The 22,500-nt window shown below is 52.8% G+C and overlaps 3 protein-coding genes across 6 annotated transcripts in view; 1 reads left to right on the top strand and 2 right to left on the bottom strand.

The window, feature by feature from the left end:
- Positions 1–2,067, top strand: part of bicdl1 (BICD family like cargo adaptor 1) — a 25,196-nt gene extending 23,129 nt beyond the window's left edge. For all 4 annotated transcript variants that reach the window (XM_081707874.1, XM_081707872.1, XM_081707870.1 and 1 more), the window contains one exon: positions 1–2,067. This exon is cut by the window's left edge and continues 294 nt beyond it. The gene's annotated coding sequence lies outside the window, so the exon portion shown is untranslated.
- Positions 2,068–2,770: 703 nt separating this feature from the next.
- Positions 2,771–9,208, bottom strand: rab35b (RAB35, member RAS oncogene family b). The gene is made up of 6 exons (XM_027032874.3): positions 8,882–9,208; positions 7,046–7,096; positions 6,695–6,818; positions 5,049–5,173; positions 4,657–4,781; positions 2,771–4,447 (listed from the first exon to the last, which is right to left on the bottom strand). The coding sequence occupies exons 1-6, from the start codon at positions 8,931–8,933 to the stop codon at positions 4,328–4,330; spliced, it is 597 nt and encodes a 198-aa protein (XP_026888675.1). The 5' UTR covers positions 8,934–9,208; the 3' UTR covers positions 2,771–4,327.
- A 2,372-nt stretch (positions 9,209–11,580) lies between these two features.
- Positions 11,581–22,500, bottom strand: part of gcn1 (GCN1 activator of EIF2AK4) — a 22,257-nt gene continuing 11,337 nt past the window's right edge. Inside the window, exons 29-57 of the mRNA XM_035522203.2 lie at positions 22,005–22,194; positions 21,693–21,763; positions 21,446–21,611; positions 21,151–21,345; positions 20,752–20,998; positions 20,534–20,655; positions 20,070–20,184; positions 19,814–19,993; positions 19,494–19,714; positions 19,342–19,410; positions 19,061–19,199; positions 18,592–18,788; positions 18,296–18,438; positions 18,067–18,184; positions 17,736–17,951; positions 17,278–17,442; positions 17,000–17,161; positions 16,825–16,917; positions 16,541–16,684; positions 16,165–16,434; positions 15,923–16,036; positions 15,602–15,832; positions 14,583–14,776; positions 14,373–14,487; positions 13,578–13,674; positions 13,275–13,423; positions 13,061–13,171; positions 12,716–12,937; positions 11,581–12,295 (exon numbers count right to left, since the gene is read on the bottom strand). Coding sequence (XP_035378096.2) covers positions 12,170–12,295; positions 12,716–12,937; positions 13,061–13,171; positions 13,275–13,423; positions 13,578–13,674; positions 14,373–14,487; positions 14,583–14,776; positions 15,602–15,832; positions 15,923–16,036; positions 16,165–16,434; positions 16,541–16,684; positions 16,825–16,917; positions 17,000–17,161; positions 17,278–17,442; positions 17,736–17,951; positions 18,067–18,184; positions 18,296–18,438; positions 18,592–18,788; positions 19,061–19,199; positions 19,342–19,410; positions 19,494–19,714; positions 19,814–19,993; positions 20,070–20,184; positions 20,534–20,655; positions 20,752–20,998; positions 21,151–21,345; positions 21,446–21,611; positions 21,693–21,763; positions 22,005–22,194 — 4,582 coding nt within the window. The 3' untranslated portion in view covers positions 11,581–12,169. The remainder of the gene's footprint in view (positions 12,296–12,715; positions 12,938–13,060; positions 13,172–13,274; positions 13,424–13,577; positions 13,675–14,372; positions 14,488–14,582; positions 14,777–15,601; positions 15,833–15,922; positions 16,037–16,164; positions 16,435–16,540; positions 16,685–16,824; positions 16,918–16,999; positions 17,162–17,277; positions 17,443–17,735; positions 17,952–18,066; positions 18,185–18,295; positions 18,439–18,591; positions 18,789–19,060; positions 19,200–19,341; positions 19,411–19,493; positions 19,715–19,813; positions 19,994–20,069; positions 20,185–20,533; positions 20,656–20,751; positions 20,999–21,150; positions 21,346–21,445; positions 21,612–21,692; positions 21,764–22,004; positions 22,195–22,500) is intronic.

Raw genomic sequence — 22,500 nt, 5'->3', positions numbered from 1 at the left:
CTAACCTAAAGAGCGAACTAGCCAAAGACTAAAACAGTCAAATGAATAATGTGAGAGACAAAATCTTGTGAAGGCCTGGAGCAATTTTGCACTTTATCTGTATAAACCACTCTGCTCCCCCCGAGCAGATCATTCTTGTTGAGGCGTGAAGAGAGTCGGTGGAAGTTCCGAGGGGTCCTTGGCTGACACAACTGAGACAGTTTTGAGCATCACTTCAGGGCCACGTGTACAGGGTTACCAAACTGACCCACAGTAGAGGCCAGCCTCCCTTCCTAGTGCCTCAGACATGCTCCCCTCCTCCCTCCTGCCAGAGGTTCAGTGGAGGCAGGAAATTTGGCTCCTAATTCGTTCACACTTGAGCCACGCAGTAGGGTGGGGGAGGGGTCTGGCTGGACATCTGAAGACAGACTACGGGTTGTAGATTGTGAATTAGCTTCAGGTGCCTCTGGACTTCAGAGTGTCCTCTGGGAAGAGCCAAAATGGAGCCCACCGTTTAGGTTTGTTCACATGCTCAGGGACACTGAGGCCTTAATTTCTGAGCCGGTTGTTTACTAGCAAACATGAAAGGACGTAATAATTAGGAAAAAATAGAAAGTTGATTAGTCTGTGATAAATGTAGTTATTTCTAAGAGGAATACCAGTTTACCACATATAAATATAGATTATTGGAGGAACTAAAGAAATTTATTATTAAAGTTAGATAACATGCTCATGTTTTTTTCCTGTTAATTAAAGTATTTAATTACTATTTAAAATGCAGTTTCTCTAATTTTGGGATTAATAAAGTGTCTTAATCTTAATTTCAGGGCTCACGTGCCACCTTGAGTGATGTAAACGAACCTATGAGACTAGTAAAGGTGAAAGTCATCTGCAGTGCTATTTCACAAGACTACAATCTGTGCGGACAAAGATTCTAGGCTGTGTGTTTATGTACACTACAAGAAAGTTTTAAACTAGGGCTCGTTTCCCTCAAGGCCGTGAGAGACAAATGCCTTTTTGGGTGGGTTGTCAGGTGTCTGTCACTAAATGGCCAAGCTCAAGCAATTGTGCTGAAACTGAACTGATACAAAGGGTCTGTTGCCAAAGCCCTTACCCATGAACCCATGTGAGGGGACACCACAGTCCAGCCTATAAGAGAAAAGGGCCAAGGTACGCCTGGGTTGTGAGCTTCCATTGGATAGCTAACACCCCCCCCCCCCCCACCACCACACACACACACACACACACAAATCTGAGAAGTAGAATTGTGACTTTTTTTTTGGCTGTGCAGTTCTGCGAAGTCGGGCCCACTTTGAGCAAAGCTATGCAGACGTCTTCTCCTTTTCACTGAAGCGACTGATGGTTTGGACAAACCCAAAGAGTGACTTTTTATACTTGCAGAGTAAACGAATAAGTTTGGAATAAATCCCAAATTGATATATTTGTAAATGTATAACTTTTGAATGATAAAAATCTTCCCTTTTTTCTAGCGCAACCTCTTAAGTATGTGTGCGTTCTGTGGGTGAGTCTGACTTGTGAGTACCAGTTTACAGGCTGAGGCCCTGGGGACTCCAAAATGTGCTGATGGAGTGGGGTGAAGTCTACTTCATTGTCCGGGTCCAGAGTCCAAATGATGACAGATCAGCAGACAATCTCATCATGCCAACATATGCGTGACATTCTTGTCAGTGGGCACTGAACTAATCCGATTTTGGCCAAGACAGCTATGATTAGCTAAACGTATTGGTAACTGTCCATTTTCCACAGTGGCTCTCCGTCTTTAGTATGTGTCGCTTGTCAGATATGGGGGAGAAAATCCTAATATCCCATTTTCAGGCTTCCAGAGAAGCGAGCCAGACCGTAGCCGGAGTACGCACTCCTCCACGCTAGCCGGACAGCTTCTCTGTTCTGTGTAAACAAATCCTGTCCCGTTCTCCTTCTTTTTACTCTTACATCCGACCACACACGGTTGTGTAAGTGCATTTCTGACTCGGTACTGTCTTTTATTTTGTCATTTAAATGCCATTTTCCAAAGTATTTCTTGTCTGTGTCCTGAATGCTCTTTGCAGAATAAACATTTTCTCAGTATTTCTCAGTAAATACAGTATTTCACAGCAGACACCGAAAATGCACACTTCACACCCCCGATTTGCCATTTCCGAGCTCAAACCCTTTTCACACGGGCGTCGTCCGCTTTCTCCCAGGCCCGAGAGGACAGCGAAGTGCTTGAATACCACGGCAGACTCTGAGGACAAACCTGACAAGACAAAACCTGCTGAGTGGACTTACCACATTACAAACGAGATGACCCGACATTGAGAAGGGAACACAAATTCAGTCGTTCAAATGCCGACAGCGCGGGAACGTGTCCTGAACTGCCGGTTCCGACGAATGTGTGTCGCATTGCGAACAGGCCACATTTTCTACCTTTTCATTTACAGACTGTAAAAAGTATTTCTACGTATAAATTATAGCTAAAGTGTTTTATATCATCAAAAATAACTTTTCAAATAAACCACGAAAAAATATTAAGCAGGCTATAGCATGCCACTTCTGTGTGAGGTTTGGTATGACTGGTCGTAGAAAACCAGTTTCGTGTGGAAGTGATGGAAAAAAACGACATAAAACGAAACAAAACGAAATAAAAAAAACTAAACAAAACGGAAGCGCCTCTTAACGTCAGAGGCCGCAACTCTTGACGAGACGTATCGTTCAAAACGAAAAGAGGAGACTAACGTTGCACTATTGTTTCGTGGTCATATAGGCGAATAATAGACCGAAGACAACAGCATTTGTGTCAAATGTTAATCCATTTAAAATATTTATTATCAGTTCAGTTCTTAAGCGGGAGAAATTTACAATACAAATCTTTACTCCAGTGTACAGCATCACCACAGCTGAAAATGTGTTTCAACCATAGCACAAACGCGCCCATTCTCATGGATTTGTGCAAATATGTATATAATATATTAAATACATCATACAAATATATTTATATATACATATACACCGTGAATAACAGTCAGATCGACTTGTTACCAATGACTCCTTTACTTGGTTGAAGTTGGGTCACTGCGTGGCCAAACATAACAAACGTGTTACAGCGCCACTGCGTTTATGTGCTCGTCGAATTTCACCTCCCATTAGCGCGGCGAAGCGTCGGACCTTCAGCTCGCAGAGACGTAAGGATTTAATTTAGCTGAAGTGGAGGGGCTCGGGGCGGGAGGCAGGCGACGTGCCATCTGACCAAGACATAAAAAAGCCAAACGCAGGAGCCGCTCCCCCAGACCCCGCGCTGCGGCTGCGCAGTTCCTCGCTGAGGCTACCCGAGCCATCTGCCCAGCCACTTTCGCGGCCGCGAGAAGCCTTTTCGTTCCGCTCGGCTTTGCACGCGCGGCTGGGGGAAACCGGACTCACGAGGGCTCGCGCTGACCGCAGGAACGGGAACAGAGCGCTCGAGCTGAATAACGAGCGTGAGTCAGCGTCGAGAAGTGAGAACGCGGGCGGATGACGCGGAAGCTTACGGTTCCGGAGGGGAAGGTGCGCGCTCTGCATACGGCTCCCGCGAGTCCAATTCGGCAGTCCTGAGATTTTTATATATATATATATATATATATATATATATATATATATATATATATAAACTTAAAGGAGGGCGCCATTCCTACCCTGGTGCTCCCCTTTAAGACCACTGCAGTGTCACCGTTTGCGAGACGGTGCGCAGCGATAGCACTGGGCAGGAGGCGCCCCTGACCCGATGCGCTCCGAGGTCGGAACGACTGGGACCTGAAGAGGAGACGCTTAGGAAGAAGTGAAGGGTGGAAAGGATCATTGTCGTCCCCGATGCCAGTCGACGGATCCGTGGATCAAGGTCACAGACGTCACCGTTTAGTTTACTTAAGTTCCCCCCAAAATGAACAATCCCTTCACGAGTTCTTGGCGTCTCTGTGTGTGTGTGTGGGGGGGGTGTCATCAGATTGCGGAAGGCGACGACGACAAATCAACATACACTCCGAAATGCAGACATGGAGAGCAAGAGAGGACAGAGGTTGCTGTAAGAGCAACTCTTACTGCACAGCCAACCCTGCACACCGTGGGGAGCATGTCAGCCTGCAGCTCCTTAGACAACGAAGGAAGGTCTTTAAAGACCACTTCGGCTGAACTCCATATAAAACTCCTTAATTCTAATAAAATCTGTACATTTATTTTTAAAATGTCTGTGATTTGTATTTGTCCAAAAGGGACTCGCTTCGTCTATCTCTCTCTCTCTCTCCATCCATATCCTGAGGTGTTAATCGAGGCGACAGCGGCGTGTGTGTGGGTGGGTGGGCGGGCGGGGCCTCCCCCTCTAGCAGCACTTTTTCTTCCGCTTGCTGCTCTTGCCCAGCTTGACCACGTCATGCTGCTGCTGCTTGGCCACGGACTCCTTCTTCACCCGCAGCACCAACTCTGTGATGCAGTTAAACATCTACACACACACACACACACACACACACACACACACACACACACACACACACACACACACACACACACACACACACACGTAAGTCCAACGCACCGCTCCACAACACTTAAAGCACCTCACACACCGTGCCCGGTCCGTGCCGGCCTCGCTCTGGCGCGTTCCCCCGCGCCGCTCCTCTGCCGGGTTTTTCCCGGGTTGGGAGTGCTCACCTCCTCCACGTTTATGTTCTCCTTAGCGCTCGTCTCGAACAGGCGGATGCCCATCTGCTCGGCAAACTTCTGTGCGTCGTTCGTCTCCACCACCTTCGAGTTCGGATCGTCGTTCTTATTGCCCACTGAAAAGGCGAGAACACAGGAGTTGAGAAATTGCATCAAACGTGGCGTCGGATTACGCTTTGATTGGCTGAGAGCATTTTTTGCATGCTAAGGTAGGCAAAACAAGGTTTTAAATAAGCATAGTAAATCATTTGTTAAATTCCTACTTATGGTTCTGGTTTGGGACTGTTCTTAAATATTTGCTTTTAGTGCGTGGTTCATGGCATGGAGAGAACTCACCAAATATTTGAGACACATGGCATCACGAAGAGAGTAGATGAACTCACCTAATATTCGACAAACGTCATCGCAATTCTGATTAATTTCATGTAGCCATCGTTTAACATTGACAAAAGATTCTGCACTGGTGACATCATACACTACAATGACCCCATGGGTCCCTCGGTAATATCTGGAGCGAGAGAGAGAGAGAGAGAGAGAGAGAGACACACACAAAGGAAGAGAATATATGCCTAGGGTCATGGTGGAGATGAGCATCTAGCTATTTTCACAATGTCCACCAGGTGGCGCACAGGAGGTCAGAGATGTTCCCTACTACTTCAGTCCTAACAGTAAACAGAGGCATAGCATCAGGCTTGAAAACACCCCCACGGACACACACAAAGAGCTCTTTGACTGGCCTGTTTTGTGGGTACCAGAACGGTCATCGGCTGAGCCGCTCCACAGATTGTCACAGTTATGACAGAAAGTAAAGAACTGCACCCTCCCTCTTTATCTTTCTTTATCTAGTGTTACTGCGTAGTCCACCCCCTAAGGCTAATGTGAGAACTTACTTTGAAAAGGACTTTGGCCCTTTGTATTCCGACAGAACCAAATGGCCTCGCACTGAAGTGCACAGTCCCAAGCCAGACCAGTGTGCAGTGAATGCCACTGGGTCTCTCCACAACCATACTGACCTTCAGATGGCGTCGGGACACCCGACACGCGGCTTCGCGTGGGTGGGGCCGGTCCGTAACCCGCCAAGCCACAGCAAAGGCCCGGAGCAAGAGACAATGCCCCCAATGCAGGAAAGCGTTACATCTCGATTAGTGCCCGCTTTGCTCAGAGTTCGGGCCTTCCCAGAGCTAGTATTTGACATGCAGAATACCATCGCTGATGTTTCTCCCCTGCTCCCTGAGACTAATGACAGTTCCTCTGTTCTTTTAGCTCGTCAGGGACGTTAGTGGCATGCAAAGCCCTTATTGCCAGCCAGTGAAATAATTCTGTTAAATCAGTTCACTGTTAACATAAATGTGAATACTTAGGATATAAGCTGACCTACTTCTTTCATGAGTCAACGAGACCGAGACTAATCTCGCTCAACAACCTGATAACTGATCTAACACGGTTTCAGCCGGCTGGGTTCAGTTCCAGGTGGCGGTTTGACAGTTCTGACAGGAAACGCATCATACGCCGCCGACACGTCGACAGCTGCCCTTCCAGGAGAGCAGATGAACCACGCACAGTCCCCAAACATCCCATAGATCTCATTACTTTGTCAAAAGGAAAGGAAGGGGGGGGGGGGGAGGCCATAAAGGAAGAATTGTTGTGGGTTTGCGGGTTTACAAAGAGAAACAGTTCAACGTCTCATTTACATTTATGGTATTTAGCTGATGCTTTTATCCAAAGCGACTTACATTTATGACTGAGTACAACTTGAGCAATTGAAGGTTAAGTGTCTCGCTCAGGGGACCAACAGTGGCAACGTGGCAGCAGTGGGGCTTGAACTGGCAACCTTCCGATTACAAGTCGAGTACCTTAACCTGTGAGCTACCACTTCCCAAAATGTCTTAGAATTTAGGTTTTAAATACCGTTTGGGTACAACTAAAGCAGTGAAAAGGCAGGAGACCGAGTCTCTACGACCTACAGATACAGCCGACTGCTGACATCAGCGCATCAGCTACAATCCCAGAGTGTGGTGTCGTTACTCACGTGGATGTGATGGTCCGGAAGCGTTCCTGCCCCGCTGTATCCCAGATCTGGAGTTTCACCTTCTCTCCGTTGAGCTCTACTGTTCGGATCTTGAAGTCGACTCCTATTGTGGTAATATAACTACCTGCAATGCAACATTCACTCGTATTAGGCAGACAGAATGCGTGTTTTACACTCATTGTGTTGAAAACCATCAGAATAAGCAAACGCGCAATTTAACGTACGCGCGCATGCGTGCACAGAAGCAATCCCCATTTGAATCTATTGCTAATTTGATGTGAGATGATGCAGTCTGATCTACAATCGCTCTGAATCAAAGACACACACACAGAGTGAGGTTCTGTTGCTTACCTGAAAAAGTGTTGTCAGCAAAGCGGAGAAGAAGACTGCTCTTCCCCACACCTGGGCGAGATGAGACAAGACGAGACATTTCATGTGACTGTCTAGATTATCTACAGAAAGGCAAGATATCCACCCCGGCATTCTACTTTCACATTCGGTTTTATTTTTACATCTATTTGCCCATATCTGAAAGTCAGCAACTTGCTCCGATACACTTCTGAGGGTTTTCTCCTTAGAACCAAAAGTTGCTGTCCATTACTGCTACTGTCCTCCTCGGGGTGGGACACGTAAAGTGATTTGGGAGAGACATCAGGACACACCGGTAAGCCAAAGAGTCTGCCAAGCGCCTCTGGGGGAGACCAAATACTAGCCGGCAGAAGTTTCTTCAGACCGTGTTCGGATCAACACACATACAGAACGGGTACCAAGTGGGTAGAATGGTAGAATCAGAACCCTCGGGCCACCTCGAGATAAACCTCGTACCACGGTCGTATCATGCTAGAGACACATTCCGGGAATTCCTGTCTTAAGATAACTCTGCAGCAACCTCAAGGGTTGCTACGAAAGTGTGCATTATCTCTAAAGGAAAAGGCTTGAGGTGACTGATGTGGAGAAACGTGTTTGTCTGAACCTGCAGCGCGACGCGCCCGTCTGCTGGAACACAGCACGTTCGAGTGATACTGAGCACAGACTACGGCCACGGCCGAGATCAAGCAAATCGTGACAGGTGGTAATGAACCGAGACTCCAAATGGCATTCAATTATGAAATGAGTCCCCACTGGGGCAACTCCTGCTCCTGTTCCACAAAACCATGGCCTTCATTAGTCTGGATCTCATCCAAAGCCCAAACAGCGGGGTTACAGTGGCCGCATCTGGCCCACATCTGGCGGTAGAGGACACAGGGACTCCGGTGCCCCAGGACACCGTCAACTTAACGCCTAACCCACGAACACTTTGTGTTAACCACGCTTAGTCAGACTTCAGAGCAATTTGCAGCCAAAGACAAGACGCATGGGCGTCCGACCACAAAAACCAAATGTTTAATTGCTGTGGCAATTCGTGACAAAAACAGAGATGACCAGCTTGCTCGATGCCACATTCTGAAGGTGGTAATCAGCAGATGCAACCCGTGTGTGCAAATTTAAAGGTGTGCCGACAACACGGAGCCGAAGTCCGAGTCTCTCAGCCCATATGAGCCAACCTACAGGGGCCAACTGTACCGACACCAGCCGCCTCAAATCGGAAAACTATAACAAATAAAAGTTGGGCTTTTTGCGTCCCCAGACTGGAAGCAGCCGTAGGTTTTACAAACAAACAAACAAGCAAGCAAGCAACAAAACACGATTCGGGTTTCACAGAGAATATTTCACTGAAGAGGAAAGACGTCTGTAGCGTTAGCTAGCTGTCTATCCTAGCATAGCTAACCAGCTCATTTGTTGTTGTTGATGATGATGATGATGATGATGATGATGATGATGATGATGATTTCAGACACTGGTTTCGTAGCTCTGGTAATATCTACACCAGTTTAGCCACGGCTCCAGGACTAAACAATCCCAGTTTCACACTCACGGCACTTATAGTGGTTGTAAACGACTGCGTAAGTGCGCTTTTGATAGTGGACTACAGCGAACACATATCCGGCCTGGCTGGTTGGCATGCCCAACCCAGTATCAACCCAGTATCAACCCAGTATCAAATCAGCACTGTTCCTGCAATGACTGGTCGGCGAGGCCAAAACCCAGGAGAGCGTCCCGGACTTCAGGGCAACGATACACGATCCTCAGTCGTGCAGCCCTTCTGGTCCCCGCACTCCCAGTACTCCCAGCACTCATCGTGCTCACCGCTGTCTCCGATGATCAGCAGCTTGAAGAGGTAGTCGTAGTCCCGGGCCATGCCGGCGGGTGGGTGGCTGCGGCCCCGCGCCTGTGCTCTTCCTCTCCGTCCGTAAGATGACACACGTCCCGCCGGGAAGAAGCGGCAATCGTCGTGCGGTGCCCAGGTTATCCTCGGCCTTTTCGCGGTGTCAGCGGTCCCCCCTCTCTCTCTCTCTCTCTCTCTCTCTCTCTCTCTCTCTCTTTCTCTCTCGCTCTTTCGGTACGGTACTGCACAGCCGGAAACTCCGCTTCCGTCTCGCCGGTAGCGACGCCAGCAGCGCCCTGCCCTGCCCCGCACTGCGCAGGCGCGTAACTGCGCTTGTAAGCGATAGCGGACATTTGAGGCGTTCGTTTCATACGGAGTTAAGTGGTGTTTAAAAAAGCAGCAGTTCGCGTCTGCTCGTTTACAGTGGCTTGTAGCCTTTGCCGGGAACCGATTAAGACCGAGTACATGCTGTTGTATGCTGTATCGGGAAATTTGGACTTGGCACGTATAGTTCCCCGAATCTGCGTTTGTTTTACTGGTGTTTTTCCAAACATTTGCGACTCATATTTATACCGGTATGCAGAGAATAAGTACGTCAAACTGGTCAAGGAACTACCATCTAAAGGAAATCGGAATATTGAGTGTTTCCTCACTTGGCTTCACAATATTGTTTTTCTAATGGTTCAAAAACACATACCGCAACACAACGCTAGAGGGCAGAGCGCGTCACTCTACCTACTCTTGTATTAACGCATTTACAGCTCACATCCAGAGCGACTCGCAGGTATTAGATTAGACACCAAGCATGGGCTCCCAGGAAAATGTTATTAAAACCTCTAATTTTAGGTGCAGGTGCAGTTCTGGGGGTCCATGGTCATGGAGAGTTATGGCATACTGGGATGTTCTGATGGTGTCACTACACCTCCGGTTGTTCTCTCAGGTTTGTTGACTTGAGAGCGGCGAAGTGCTGATGTTCCTTCTGGTTCTACGCCTTTAGCTGTGCTAGCTGGATCTGCCAGAGCTCATCTTTGCACACTAGAGAGTCCCAGCTTCAGTTTTCGTAGATACCCATCGATGGTCTCTCTCTGCATTTCTCACTCCTGCTGTCATGTTGTGGCTCTCCCCACCAACCCTCCACTTCTCCATCACCCTGCGCAGGCATTCTTGTACCAGATGAATTTTAAACAAACCTACACTCATCAAACACAGACTAGGATTTCTAGAAATGTAGGACAGACACGTATCTGTTCGCTGGTGTCTGATGGCAACCAGAAAAGGATGGGCTCCCTCGTTGATGCATGGTTCCTCTCAAGGTTTTTATTCTGATGCTCTTAAGAAGTTTTTGCCACTGTCTCCTTTGGCTTGGTTACTGGGAGACTGGACTTAAATATTTGTAAAACTGGTTGCTGACAATGCTGTAAAAAGCGTTATATAAATACATTTGAAATTTGATTGTTTGCGCCCTCAGAAATGAACTGTTACCTACCTCCCCTAAACACAGCCATGCCCCTCCCCTGTATTACAGGTTACATTAGAAAAATCCATAAGTGTCTGACCCTGTGTAAAACCATTCTTGAACCCGTTTCGCCTGCTCAAAATAATTGTAAGCTGTGGGTTGAAAACTACTTCAGGAATTTGTGACATGTGACGGACAATGCCGACACGATGCAGCATCGAGCGGAACCTGCGGCTGATGAGCTCAGCATTTTTCATGCTTGCTTTAACACCAAAAACACAGAGGAAAGCAGAGTTCCTCTCCCTCACCAGCTGGGAGAAACTCTCTGAAGACAGTGAAGGCATGTAATGCTCCCGGACTAGAGGGCCTGGTGTTTTAACATGCCAGTGACACCGGCAAAATTGCCCCACCAACAACGATCGTCCCTGTGCAAAATAAGGCCACCGTCACACCCGATTGACTGCTGTCCTGTGGAATTGACCTCCAACACCGTAGAGTCCTTAAACAGCTGTTTGTCATGGCACTCATCCCTTGGATAAACACAAGCGCATCCAGCTGTAGAGCGATGACTTACCTGGACAAGGGAACACCCAATCCTCTGCTCTCAGCACTCCCGAAGCTGGTCACTACAATCACCGCATTCAGCCTCGACGACGAACTCCGCGGCCTGGTTCTTCCTCGCTAGCCGCCGCGCACAGTGTTGCCCCATGGCTGTTCAGCCAGGTGCGTGTCCTTTACCTACACTGAATGTGTGGCTCACACTGCTCTGGTGCCTGGGTCTTTCGTAAGGCGTACATCTTAACTGCAGGACACACGTCAGTATTCAGGAGTACACCCCACTTATCTTGACTCATGACCCATGTCCTACTGTGTGTGCTGCTGTACGTGGTTGTGTTGTTGCTATAGCGCTCAGTTTTGGTGTCGCATTGCTCTGTTATCGCTCTACTGTGTTATAGTTGTACTATTTGTTAAATGTTGCAGGTTGCAAGTGCACTTGTAGCTGCACTGTGCATTATTGCTCTTATTATTATAATTACTATAAAGTGCACTTGTATATACATACAGGCCGCACTCCATTATTTTGGCATCACTACGCTTGCACATCGAGTTCACTCTGGGCATTCTGAAACCCTTCACAAACACCACACAACACTACCACCAACAGGCAGAAGTGGCAGACACGAAGCAACAGTTACAACACGAGCAGCCTTTTACGACAACAGGTTAAGACTTCTTCAAATCAGTTTATTAAATCGTTTTTTTTTTTAATTTTCTTACTTTATTTATACAACCGATATCAACGGACGCAGCCGATTTAAAAAATCGGTGTCATCCTTTAGTTTCCCCCTCCCCTGTTCTCTACGGACACACGCACTGTGGAAAACAGGACAGTATGAGGCAGGAGCCGGATAACCCCGTCTTCCTCGAGCCAAATCAAAAATGGGAGAAGAATGGCGTTACAACCAAACAAAAATTGGCACAAACCCCGATTTTTTGTTTTCTTTGCAACAGTTGCCATTTGTATATTTGGAAAACTCAAAACATGATTAATGTCACAGGCGAAATGAACATTTTTAACTTCAGATGCCAAATGTGCAGGGGTGAACGGTGATTTTGGTAAGCAACGCGGTCGTAGTAAGCTAGGCTGCAGACGTGCGTGTGTGTGTGTGTGTGTGTGTGTGTGTGTGTGTGTGTGTGTGTTATTCCATCTCTATAGACGGCAGACGCAGGCAAATGTGTTTGTACCCGACAGGCTGTTCTTTGAGAACGCTAGATACTGCGCGGCCGCCCTGGCACGGGCCCAACGCGCAGATCACGTGAGGATGGTGTCGTCGATTTCTTCGTTGGAATCCGGCAGGCCCGAGATCTTTTTCAGTGACCGGCGGTAACACTCAGACAGCAACTCGTTGCTGGCCAGATCTAGAATGGCACTGATGTTCTGAAACATGGAGGGGAAAAAAAAAAAAAAAAGCGTCAATCCACTGGATTTAAAGCTGCGGCAAGTGACGTCCCACTGGTTGGACATGTCCACGCTCTCCACCCAAACCCTTCTCCAAAGCTTCTCCTTCCAAACACATGCACGCTTACCCTACCCTTTATGTACATGCAACAGACAAGCAGGACACAGCTGGGCCGTGTTTAAATTTTCAGTTCGTTATCACAGAGCTCATGATGGTCACAGATAATTTTTCTTTCAGAGCAGCTATTTTAGCGATAGCTATCAGGATGTAAGGGCAGGCAAAACAAAATGCTTACAGAGCCTTTAAAGTCTTACATGACGGCACTTGTAGAGATCACATAACCAGTGATACCATGAGCTACTCTTGCGGGGTGCATGCACGGGGGAGCGCGTCCTGACCTGCATGTCCGTGTCGCCCTGCCTCAGGCGGAGCGTGCTGACCAGGGTGTGCTCGCTCTGGGCACGGACGCTGGTGTTCTTGTCTTTGGTGTTGTCCAGCAGGGCTTTGACGAGGGGCTTGGCCAGGCCGGGCTCAAGGGCGGGGGTGTCTGCGTCCCGGAACACCCACCACAGCACGCGCTCCGCCACCAGGCGGATATCGCTCGACTGGTTCTGCAGACACTGGAGGGAGGAGGGGAGGAGCAGCAGAGGTGAAAGGTCGTCACGCAGATCAGTCAGACGTTCGCCGTAGCGCATACGGCTGTTACCGATCGATGAGAACAGCGGGTTCGTCCTCAGGCTTACCTTGACGAACTGAGCGCTGACGCGCGGCGACACAGCGCCACCTCCGCCTGACCTCAGCTGGTGCCTCATGAGGTATCCCATCGCTCTGATACCACTGCATGCTATGGGAATCTGTACCATCCATGTGGCACAGGTGGACGAGGAAGGAAGAACACACACGCATGAAACGCCATCCGGCATGGGTTGGGGTGAGGGAAAGGGGGCGGGGCTTTACCCTGTCTGCCGTGGCGCTGGACAAGATGGCCTCCAGCACGGTGGCGCTGTACTCGGGGGAGGCCATCTGCTCCGGGGCGGACTTCACTGCTATGGCGAGGGCCAAGCTGCGACCATGGCGCACCATCCAGTCCACGCCCGACACGTCCGCTGTGGGGGAGGGGTTCCGCACGCCATAAGCCACTACACATCCGAACACTGAGTCGACTGGTCGGTTATCGTTTGTTTTATTTCCTGCCTGTTTTCATGCTGGTTTCTTCAGTCCAGGTGTGTTTTAGAGGCTGAATGTTGTTTGCATGCTCACCGAGGACATGCTGCTGTAGGACAGACTTCAGCTCCTCTTCAGACAGGAAGGCACAAAGCACACCAACACACCCAGCAGAAGCCATCCGTGTGGCGTCCTACACACACACACACAGGACATCCTGAGCAAGTTGACCACAATTGAAGATAACGCACTTTTGTTTTTCAGAGAAACTGAAATGTCCTTCTGTACATAACCACCCTCTGAAGGATTCCTAGCACCTTACAACACAAGAGGGGAATTCCACATGGCATGTAGGACCTCTCTGCACAAAGACACCCACACGTGAGCAACAACGCTGTGTTAGATAAAGGTTTGGGGACATGGTTCTCGTGTGCTGTAAGGAGACCTCACTCTGCTTCTCTGCAGGAGCTCATGGAAGTGTCCATGACTCCGATTGGCTGGTGGGGTTTTTCATGGAAGTGTCCATGACTCCGATTGGCTGGTGGGGTTTTTCATGGAAGTGTCCATGACTCCGATTGGCTGGTGGGGTTTTTCATGGAAGTGTTCATGAGTCTGAGTGATGGGGTTTTCACTGCTTTTGCACACTGGCCACTGTTAACATGCAACACATCTGGAACCCTCAGCCTGTCCAGCCGACGTTATTCCGGCTGTACGCAGTCGCGACGAAGGATCAGGTTTTTGAAACAAAACATTCATGCGCGAATATTAATGAATCACATTTCGCATAACGGCACACGACAGGCCTGTGGGAGGAGACTACGATAACGAGGCTTCAGCTTGTTCCCCCAAGAACCACCGTGAACACCTTTGGAAAGCGAGCGACTGTCGTACCTCGTCGTGTCCCAGCATGCCTAGCAGCGTGGTGGTGATGTTCTTCCTGATACCAGCGTCGACCTTTGCCCCTGCACCTTGAATAACGAAGCGCAAGGCCTGCAGCATAGTCTCCCTGCGACAGAGGGCAGGATGTCAAAACTACGCCGTGCGTTTCCGACGGCCATTCTTACGAGGGCGGGGTGTGGTGTGGTTGGAGAGAAGGCCCACCTGACGCCCGAGTCGTCGGCGTTGCGGATGGCCGAGAGCTGCTCGGCGAAGAGGGGGTCCACCTTGGTGTGGATGGCAACCAGCTGGCCCAGCGCCTCGGCCGCACGCAGCCGCACGCCACGGCTCGAGTCCTGCAGCGCCTTCAGGAAGGTGGTCTGCAGCTGGGGCAGGAAGGGCTTCAGGACGATGCCCACCTGTGCAGGGAGAGGGTGTGTGTGTGTGTGTGTGTGTGCGCGCGAGCGTCACAAACATCCCCCGCTTAAACCTCCATCACGGCCGTGAGCCAAACGTCTGGGCATAGTAGTCACGGTGCAGAGGAAGTGGGGGAAAAACCGAGACCGACATCCTGTGCTCTGGGCCCTCCTCTAGAAACCTAAATCAGACGCTGGTCTAAATGACGTAAACCAGCCAAAATCCTTATATCACGCCATCCAATTAAACACACACACGGAAGGGAAACTCCAACAGAATATGGAACAAGGGTCCACAACCTGGAAGTGGAATGAGGCAAACACGGACACTAAGAGGGAGGGAAAGCGCGTGCCGACAGCGCCGCTTGATGGAACTTGAAGATGAAATGCATTTTTCATCTCTAGCCCAAAACAAAGTAATGAGAGATGCGTTCTTTAAAAAACCTGCCGAAAATGAAAGATGCACTGGGTCTTTTCTTGAGCTGTGGTGGTGCGGCTGTTATTCTGAGAGAGGAAGGCGAAGTGTGTGCCCACAGCGGGGAAGTGCGTTTCAGGAAGGAGATTTAAGAGCGTTTCCTTTTCATGCACCTTTATATAGATGCGCAGTGTGGGTGTGTGTTGTAGATGGTGGTTGGATTTTGTTTATATAAGTTGTTTTTAATGTTTATTTTTTTTTGTTGTGAAATATTAAATGTGTTTAAAGGTTTTTCCCTCATTCTCTTTACATGTCACTTTACGGTTGGACTGCTTTGGCCAAATTCTATCAAAGCCATGTCAATAACACCGTACAAATGAAACAAGTGATAGAGAGAGAGAGAGAGAGGGAACCTTGCGCAGCAGCAGGGTGAGTGTTTCCAGCAGGGCCGTCTTCACGGTCCACGTGAAGCGGTCTCCCAGGATGCGGATAAGCGGCCCCGTGATGTTGACCACGGAGGGTCGGAGCGCCTCGGCTGAGGTCAGCCTGATGACGGCGCCCAGCGCCCGCGCCGCCTCCTCCTTCTGTTCCGGACTTCCCGTCAAGAGCCCCTCCCTCAGGACGGGCAGGATGCACGTCACGCCCTGTGAGTGGGAGGGGGGTTAGGTCACCCAGAGGGCAAACACGTCTCGGTCGGGGACATCACCGTGACATGCAGGGCCCGCGACACTCACCTTCTTGGGCAGACAGAAGCCGGGAAGGTGATCGCCCTTGACCTCGGTGGCGGCCGAGCGGATGTCTCTGTGCAGGTCATCGATCAGGGCCAGCTGGCTGGCAGCGTCCAGCTTCTGCAGGGACAGATCGTCGGATAAAGCCCCGACCACGATGAGGACGACAAAAAACAAAAAAAAAAACAAAACAAATAAACCCCTTCCCCAAGACCCCGCAGACTGACAGTGGACCTGAGGCGCCGTACCTTGGTGATGGAGTTGATGGTGTCCCAGCTCTGGGTGAGCACCTCGGCACTGGGGTCGTTCAGCAGGCGCACGAGGCCGGACAGGAGGGCGCGCGTGTGCGCGCTGTAGTCCAGGCGCGTGCGGGAGAAGTAGGCGTTGAGGATGGTGACCGATGCCTCCCGCAGGCCTGCGTCGGCGCCGCGCGTGGCCTCCAGCAGGTCCTCGATGATGATGCGCTGGCCCGCCTCGTCCTCCACGGACAGGATCACCGTCTGGCAGCTGCTCAGCTCCTGGGCGGAGGACATGACCGGGCGGGGCCCGTTAGCAAGCTTCTGGGAGTCCTGAAGCAGTCCCCGACCTGTAACCCAAGCGCCTCGCGGGACGCGGTGTCAGTACCTGCGGCCCCTCCTCTGTGCCCAGCTTGTCTTTGAGAGCCAAGAGCAGCGCGGGGAGGATGACCCCCAGGTGGCGCGTCAGGGCATCGCCCGTCACCGACGACAGGAAGGCCAGCACCCGCGTGTTCGCCGGAGGAGCCGTCAGCTGCAACAGAGTGGGGGAGGTGTGAGAGAGAGAGAGTGGGGGAGGTGTGAGAGAGAGAGAGTGGGGGAGGTGTGAGAGAGAGAGAGAGAGAGAGAGGAGAGAGAGAGAGAGAGAGAGAGAGAGAGAGAGAGAGCGCTGACCTTAGGCACTAAGTACGGCAGCACTGATCGGCTCTTCACAGCCATAACCTGCTTCAGACCGTCCAGCGCGAACTCGGCCGTCTCCTCGTCCTCCTGTGAGCAACACAGCGGCAGTGGGTGAGGTCAGAGGTCGAGCGGGGGTCTTACGAGGCTGCGGTCTGGGCGGCGGCCTCACCAGCTGTCTGAGCAGGGCCGGAAGGATGTCGTCCAGCGCCTGGTGCCCGATGGTGGCGTGGAGCTGCTCGAAGGTCTTCGCGGCGGCCTCGCGCACCTCCTCCAGGGGGTCACATAGAGCTTTGCGCACCGTGGGCACCAGAGACTCGGAGAACACCAGCACCTGTGGGCACACACACACACACACAGCTTGAGGAGAGGGGGAAAAAAAAGAAAAAAACAAAAATACACAAAAGGGACCCTAAAACTGCGAGGAAATCCGCTGGAGGCGGGACATACGGCGTCCTTGCTGGTGGATTTCATGATCTCGCTGAGGCCGATGCACACGCCCTGCCTCTCGTCACTCTTCTCCGAGCGCAGGCCGTCCTCCAGGATGGGGATGATCTCTGGAAGGATCTTCTCACCCAGCTTCCTCACCAGGTCCCCCAGAGTGCGCGCCGCAATCTGGGCACGGACAGAGTGAAGCGCAGGGGTCACTGAGGCTGGCCAATCAGGAGCAGCGCCTCGAGGGCAAGTACCGTTGCGCCGGTGAGCAAATACTACATTACGCAACACTCCCACCCAGACGCTACAATGCAGGGGGAAGGCCGTTCCCTGTGGTCTCGTTCCACATGTATTATCAGTTCAGTGTGAGTTTGGTGTTCGGTTATCCTGACGCATCAGCGGAGACTTGGCAGGACTAATATTTGTGTGTATGCTCAGGACGCATGTGTGCGCGCGAGCCAACACGGGCGCACCGTTCTTTTGTCTGGGCAGGTGGACGCCAGGAATCCCAGCAGCAGGGTGAAGAGCGTGGGCAGGATCTCCCGCAGGGTGCGCGGCGTGTTGGACACCACAATCTTCCACACGTGCAGCGAGGCCTGCCGTACGACCAGCTGCGTGTCCGAGCGGCCCATGTAGAGGCCCGAGAGCACGCGGTTCCTCCGCTCCGCCCCCAGCGCCCCGATGATGGCCTGCGGAAAACGGCACACAGGCGGACCCGCCGCCCGGCTCGTGTCAAAGGTCACGGGAGGGGCTGGGCTGTAGAGTTTAAACGGGGGCCTCGGAGGGGCGGTCCCGGGTCGCTACCTTGTTGGATTGTGCCGTGCCGAAGTTGTCGTCCTCGGACGCGGTCTCCGTTGTCATCTTGCCCGAAACGCCGGAGATGTGGAAGAGCAGGTCTCCTAGCAACTGCACCGAACTGAACCTGGGGGCACAGATTTACGCTGCTCCCATCACCATGCCAACTGAGACACTTGGACAACGAAGGACCGGGGGGGTTTGGGGGGTTTGGGGGGTCTGGGATTCCGCGGCCCACCTGATCCTCCACAGGTCGTGGAACAAGCCTTGCTCCAGCTCGGGAAGCAGTAGGGCGATGGCCGTCTCCGCGTACATGCTGATGATGCGCTGGCCCGCCCTCAGGGCTGTGTCCCGCACGTACTCATTCTCGTCGGCCAGGGCCTGGACGGACGGACGGACGGACGGACGGACGGACACAGAGAGAGAGAGGAAAAAAAACAAAAGAACGTAGTAGTCGACATTTTGATCCATTTTGGAGCATTTTTAACCTTAACCACACAGTGGGCTGGAGCAGACCCTGGCAGGGGTCCCTACCTTGAGGATACAGGGGATGATGGGCCCCACGTAGGGGGTGAACTTCTCTCCGAAGGTCAGGGGCAGGTAGATGAACATCATGATGTAGCCGTCGCGGACGTGGGAGGCGATGTCCACCTTGCTGGCCGTCTGCACCACGTCGGGCATCAGCTTGTCCAGCTTCTCCACACCCAGCCCAGCCATGACCTCAGCCAGACCTAAGAGAGAGGAGCACGCACGCATGCTTGCGTGAGGCTGCGACATCAAAGAACATCCACATACCTTTAGAGACATTTATTTCTGAATGTAATTTTTTTTAAAGCACCTTAATCATACTTTAAATCCAGGAGATGATGGCTTGAATGATATCAGGACAAAAAAAACCAAAAAAACCCAAAACAAAACAACGAACAAAAACACACGCAGAACAATGCAAATGAAAGGAAATAAGAATCGCGCTAAGGCCAAGGAGAGCCGCCCCGCCACTCACCCTGGGCTGCGCCGGAGCGGTCCACGGAGCTCTGCTCGGACGCCAGGGTGTCCATGAGCCAGGGCAGCAGGTCGTCGAAGCAGGACTCACCCATACCCTTCACCATGGCGCCCAGGGCCTTGGCTGACACCGTTCGCACCTGCACGTCGCCGTGGCGACACACGCACAAAAAGATCTCTCGCCAAAACGTTCCTGGCATTGCAGCGGCGCGGGTTTACGCCGCTCCCGTCGCCATGGCAACCGAGACACTCGTACAGCGAAGGACGGGGGGGGTGCCTCACCTCGGGTACCGGGTCCAGCAGGGATGCTTTGAGTCCTGGGATCACGCTGGGCAGGTACGGGGACAGGTCCTGCGCAAAAAGACACGGCGTCAAGCATCGTCGCGCCGCGGCTGCCGGATGGGGCCGGCGTCGCCGAGCTCGGCAGGACGCACCTTCTGGTCGGTGAGCGAGTACATGTTGCCGATGATCTGGGCGGCCATCTTGCGCGTGTCGGTGGAGCGGTCCTGGAAGGCGCGCTGCACGATGGGCATGATGAGGGCCAGCGACGGCGCGTCGATGAAGTGCACGAACTTGGTGTCCAGCAGCGTCTGCAGACAGTGCTGCGTTCGGTGCGACGGGTCCGTCAGCGCGTCCAGGAGGACCGGGGTGATGGCTGTGTGTGTGTGTGTGTGTGTGAGAGAGAGAGGCGTTAACCGGGGGCGGGACCGGGCAGCGGGGGGGGGGGGGGGGGTGCACGGGGCAGCTTCCTCACCTTGGATCTCGGGGTTGCGGATGACGGAGCCGATCTGGCGCAGTGCTTGCTGGCCGGCCCGCTGCACCTTCACATGCGAGTCGGTGAGCACCTCGGTGAGCTTGGGCACGATGCTGGGCAGGCAGGAAGACAGCTGCTTGGGTGCACAGAAGGCCATGGCTCCCAGCAGCTCCACGGAGCCTGCGGGCGGGGGGAGGCGTCACGCGAGGGGCGGGGAGTGTGTGTGTGGGAAATCGGGGGGGTATGCGTTACAGACCTGCTTTGGTCCTCCAGGACTCTTCCTCCAGAGCCACGAGGAGAGATGGCAGCACCAGCTTCACGCCGTGGGCACTGAGGTTCCGCATGACGGCCTTGGCGCAGTCATCTGCTGCCTGAGAGAGAGAGAGAGAGAGAGAGAGAGAGAGAGAGAGAGAGAGAGACAGAGAGAGCGCGAGAGAGAGAGAGAGAGAGAGAGACAGAGACAGAGAGAGACAGAGAGAGAGAGGGAGCGCGAGAGAGAGAGGGAGCGCGAGAGAGAGAGGGAGCGAGAGAGAGAGAGGGAGCGAGAGAGAGAGAGAGAGAGAGACAGAGAGAGACAGAGAGAGAGAGGGAGCGCGAGAGAGAGAGGGAGCGCGCGCACATGTCTCATCATTCAAATCAAGAGAAAAATAGCCCATCAATTTGTTGCCATATCGATCTAACAGACAGGCACTGCGCGTGTGCGTCGCCACGGAAACGCACCTCCCGCACGTACTGGTTCCCGTCCCCGAAGCAGAGCAGCAGGTGGGGCAGCACGTGGACCACGTACGGCTCGAACAGCTTCCCCAGCATGTTGCACAGCATCTCGAAGGCGAACAGCGCACCTGTGGGACCCAAAGCAGACCACGCCCACACCATCAGCCGGCTCCGCACCCTCCGCGGCCCTTCGCCCCCCCCCCGCACCGCCGCACGGTGCTCACCCTCTCGGCGGCGGGAGTTCTTCTTGTCCTGGATGGCGTCGGTCAGTGTGGTCATGATGTCCTGTTGCTTCAGTGACAGGATGCCCAGACCTTTGACCAGGCCGGCCAGGCCGTAGGCGGCGCCCTTGCGCTCGGCGTACTTATCGCTGTCCAGGAGCAGCTGTAGCAGCTTGCGCACCATGTCGCCCGCGTCCTCCTTTATGGCTGGCACCAGCGGGGGCAGGCAGCCCGCCACGGACTCCTGGACCTTGGGTGGGGTGTGTAGGAAAACAGGCGAGCCAGTGTTTTCAACATGCAGTACGGGTAAAAGTGCCGGGACACGCAGTAAAAACCGTCGACTCCCGGAACGGACTCCGACTGGCAGGTGTCGGCGAGCGAGTCCTGCGTCCCGGGTCCTACCTGCTGGGACGGGGTGGACAGCGCCGTGATGAGCTTGGCTACGATGGGCTTGACCTTGGGGTCGCTCTTGTCCAGGTGCTTGGCGAGCGAGCCCATGAGGATGACCACGCTCTGGCGCACCGAGTCGTAGCTGGCGTCCTGGGGAGCACTCCTCAAGAACTCCTCGAACACGGGCAGCAGGGAGTTCACGTTGTCCTGCCAGAGCACAGGGGAGCGCTCGCACAACCACAACAACAACAACAACAACAACAACAACAACAACAACAACTCGAGCCCTAGCGTGTGCGGGTGGTACCTTGCCATGGGCGTTGAGGACGGAGAGCGCAGCATCCAGCATGGCGCGCCGCACGTCCTCGTGCCGGTCGTTCAGCGCGTCCGGCACGAAGAACAGGAAGACGGGCGTGACCTGGCTCTCGTCCAGGTACTCGGCCAGCTTGCTCAGGGCCAGCGCGATGCCACACCTGTGCACAGGCAGAGAAGGCGCCGGCCTCAGACCTCTGCCTGGTGTGTGTGTGTGTGTGTGTGTGTGGTAAGGGCTCTACCTGGCTTCCCACTGGTCGGGCGGCGCTTCAGAGATGACTCGACCCAGGGCATCCAGGACTGGCGGCGGGCGCTGGGGTTCAGAACGCATGGGAAATGGCACGTTTACACGCTCATCACGAGAGTGATCAGTGTACAGAGGTCAGGATGCGCACTCTTTAACGCGCGGGGGCGTCCGACCTGAACGACCCCATCAGGACGTGGTGTGGTGTTCCCACAAAGAAATTCAACCACGGGCCCGGACAGCCCGCTGAACTGAAGTCGTTAACGCTGGGGAACGGGAGAGAGAAAGAGAGAGAGAGACAGACACTCACGTAGAGCTTCTGCTGGTAGAGCTCGGTGAGGCGGGCCAGGACGTCGGGGGACTGCTGGGGGTACCGGCCCACCGCGCTGGCCAGAGCCTCTGCCACCGCCGCCCGCACTGACTCCTCGTGGTGCGTCACGTCTCCGATGAGCAGCACACACAGCTCGGGGACCAGCTCCAGACACAGAGCTTGCCACAGCCTGGGGGGGGGGGGTGTGACACACACACACACAGTGAGAAACACACGCACGTGCAATCCACCACACGCACCCCCCCAAAAAAAACACCCCCTGGGTCTCGAACCAGGTCTGACGGGCTTTAAACGCGCCCTGACCTCCGACGGTCCATCACCACAGGTGTCGTCCTAGCACCATGTGGACGGACACACACACACACACACACACACACACACACACACACACACACACACACACACACACACACACACACACACACACACACACACACACACACACACACACACACACACACACACACACACACAC

Source organism: Electrophorus electricus, chromosome 25, assembly GCF_041902795.1.
Source record: "Electrophorus electricus isolate QZ-2024a chromosome 25, ASM4190279v1, whole genome shotgun sequence".
In the NCBI taxonomy this organism is placed as follows: domain Eukaryota; kingdom Metazoa; phylum Chordata; class Actinopteri; order Gymnotiformes; family Gymnotidae; genus Electrophorus; species Electrophorus electricus.
Note: the sequence above shows the minus strand (reverse complement) of the source record. Positions and strands in the feature narration are given on the sequence as shown.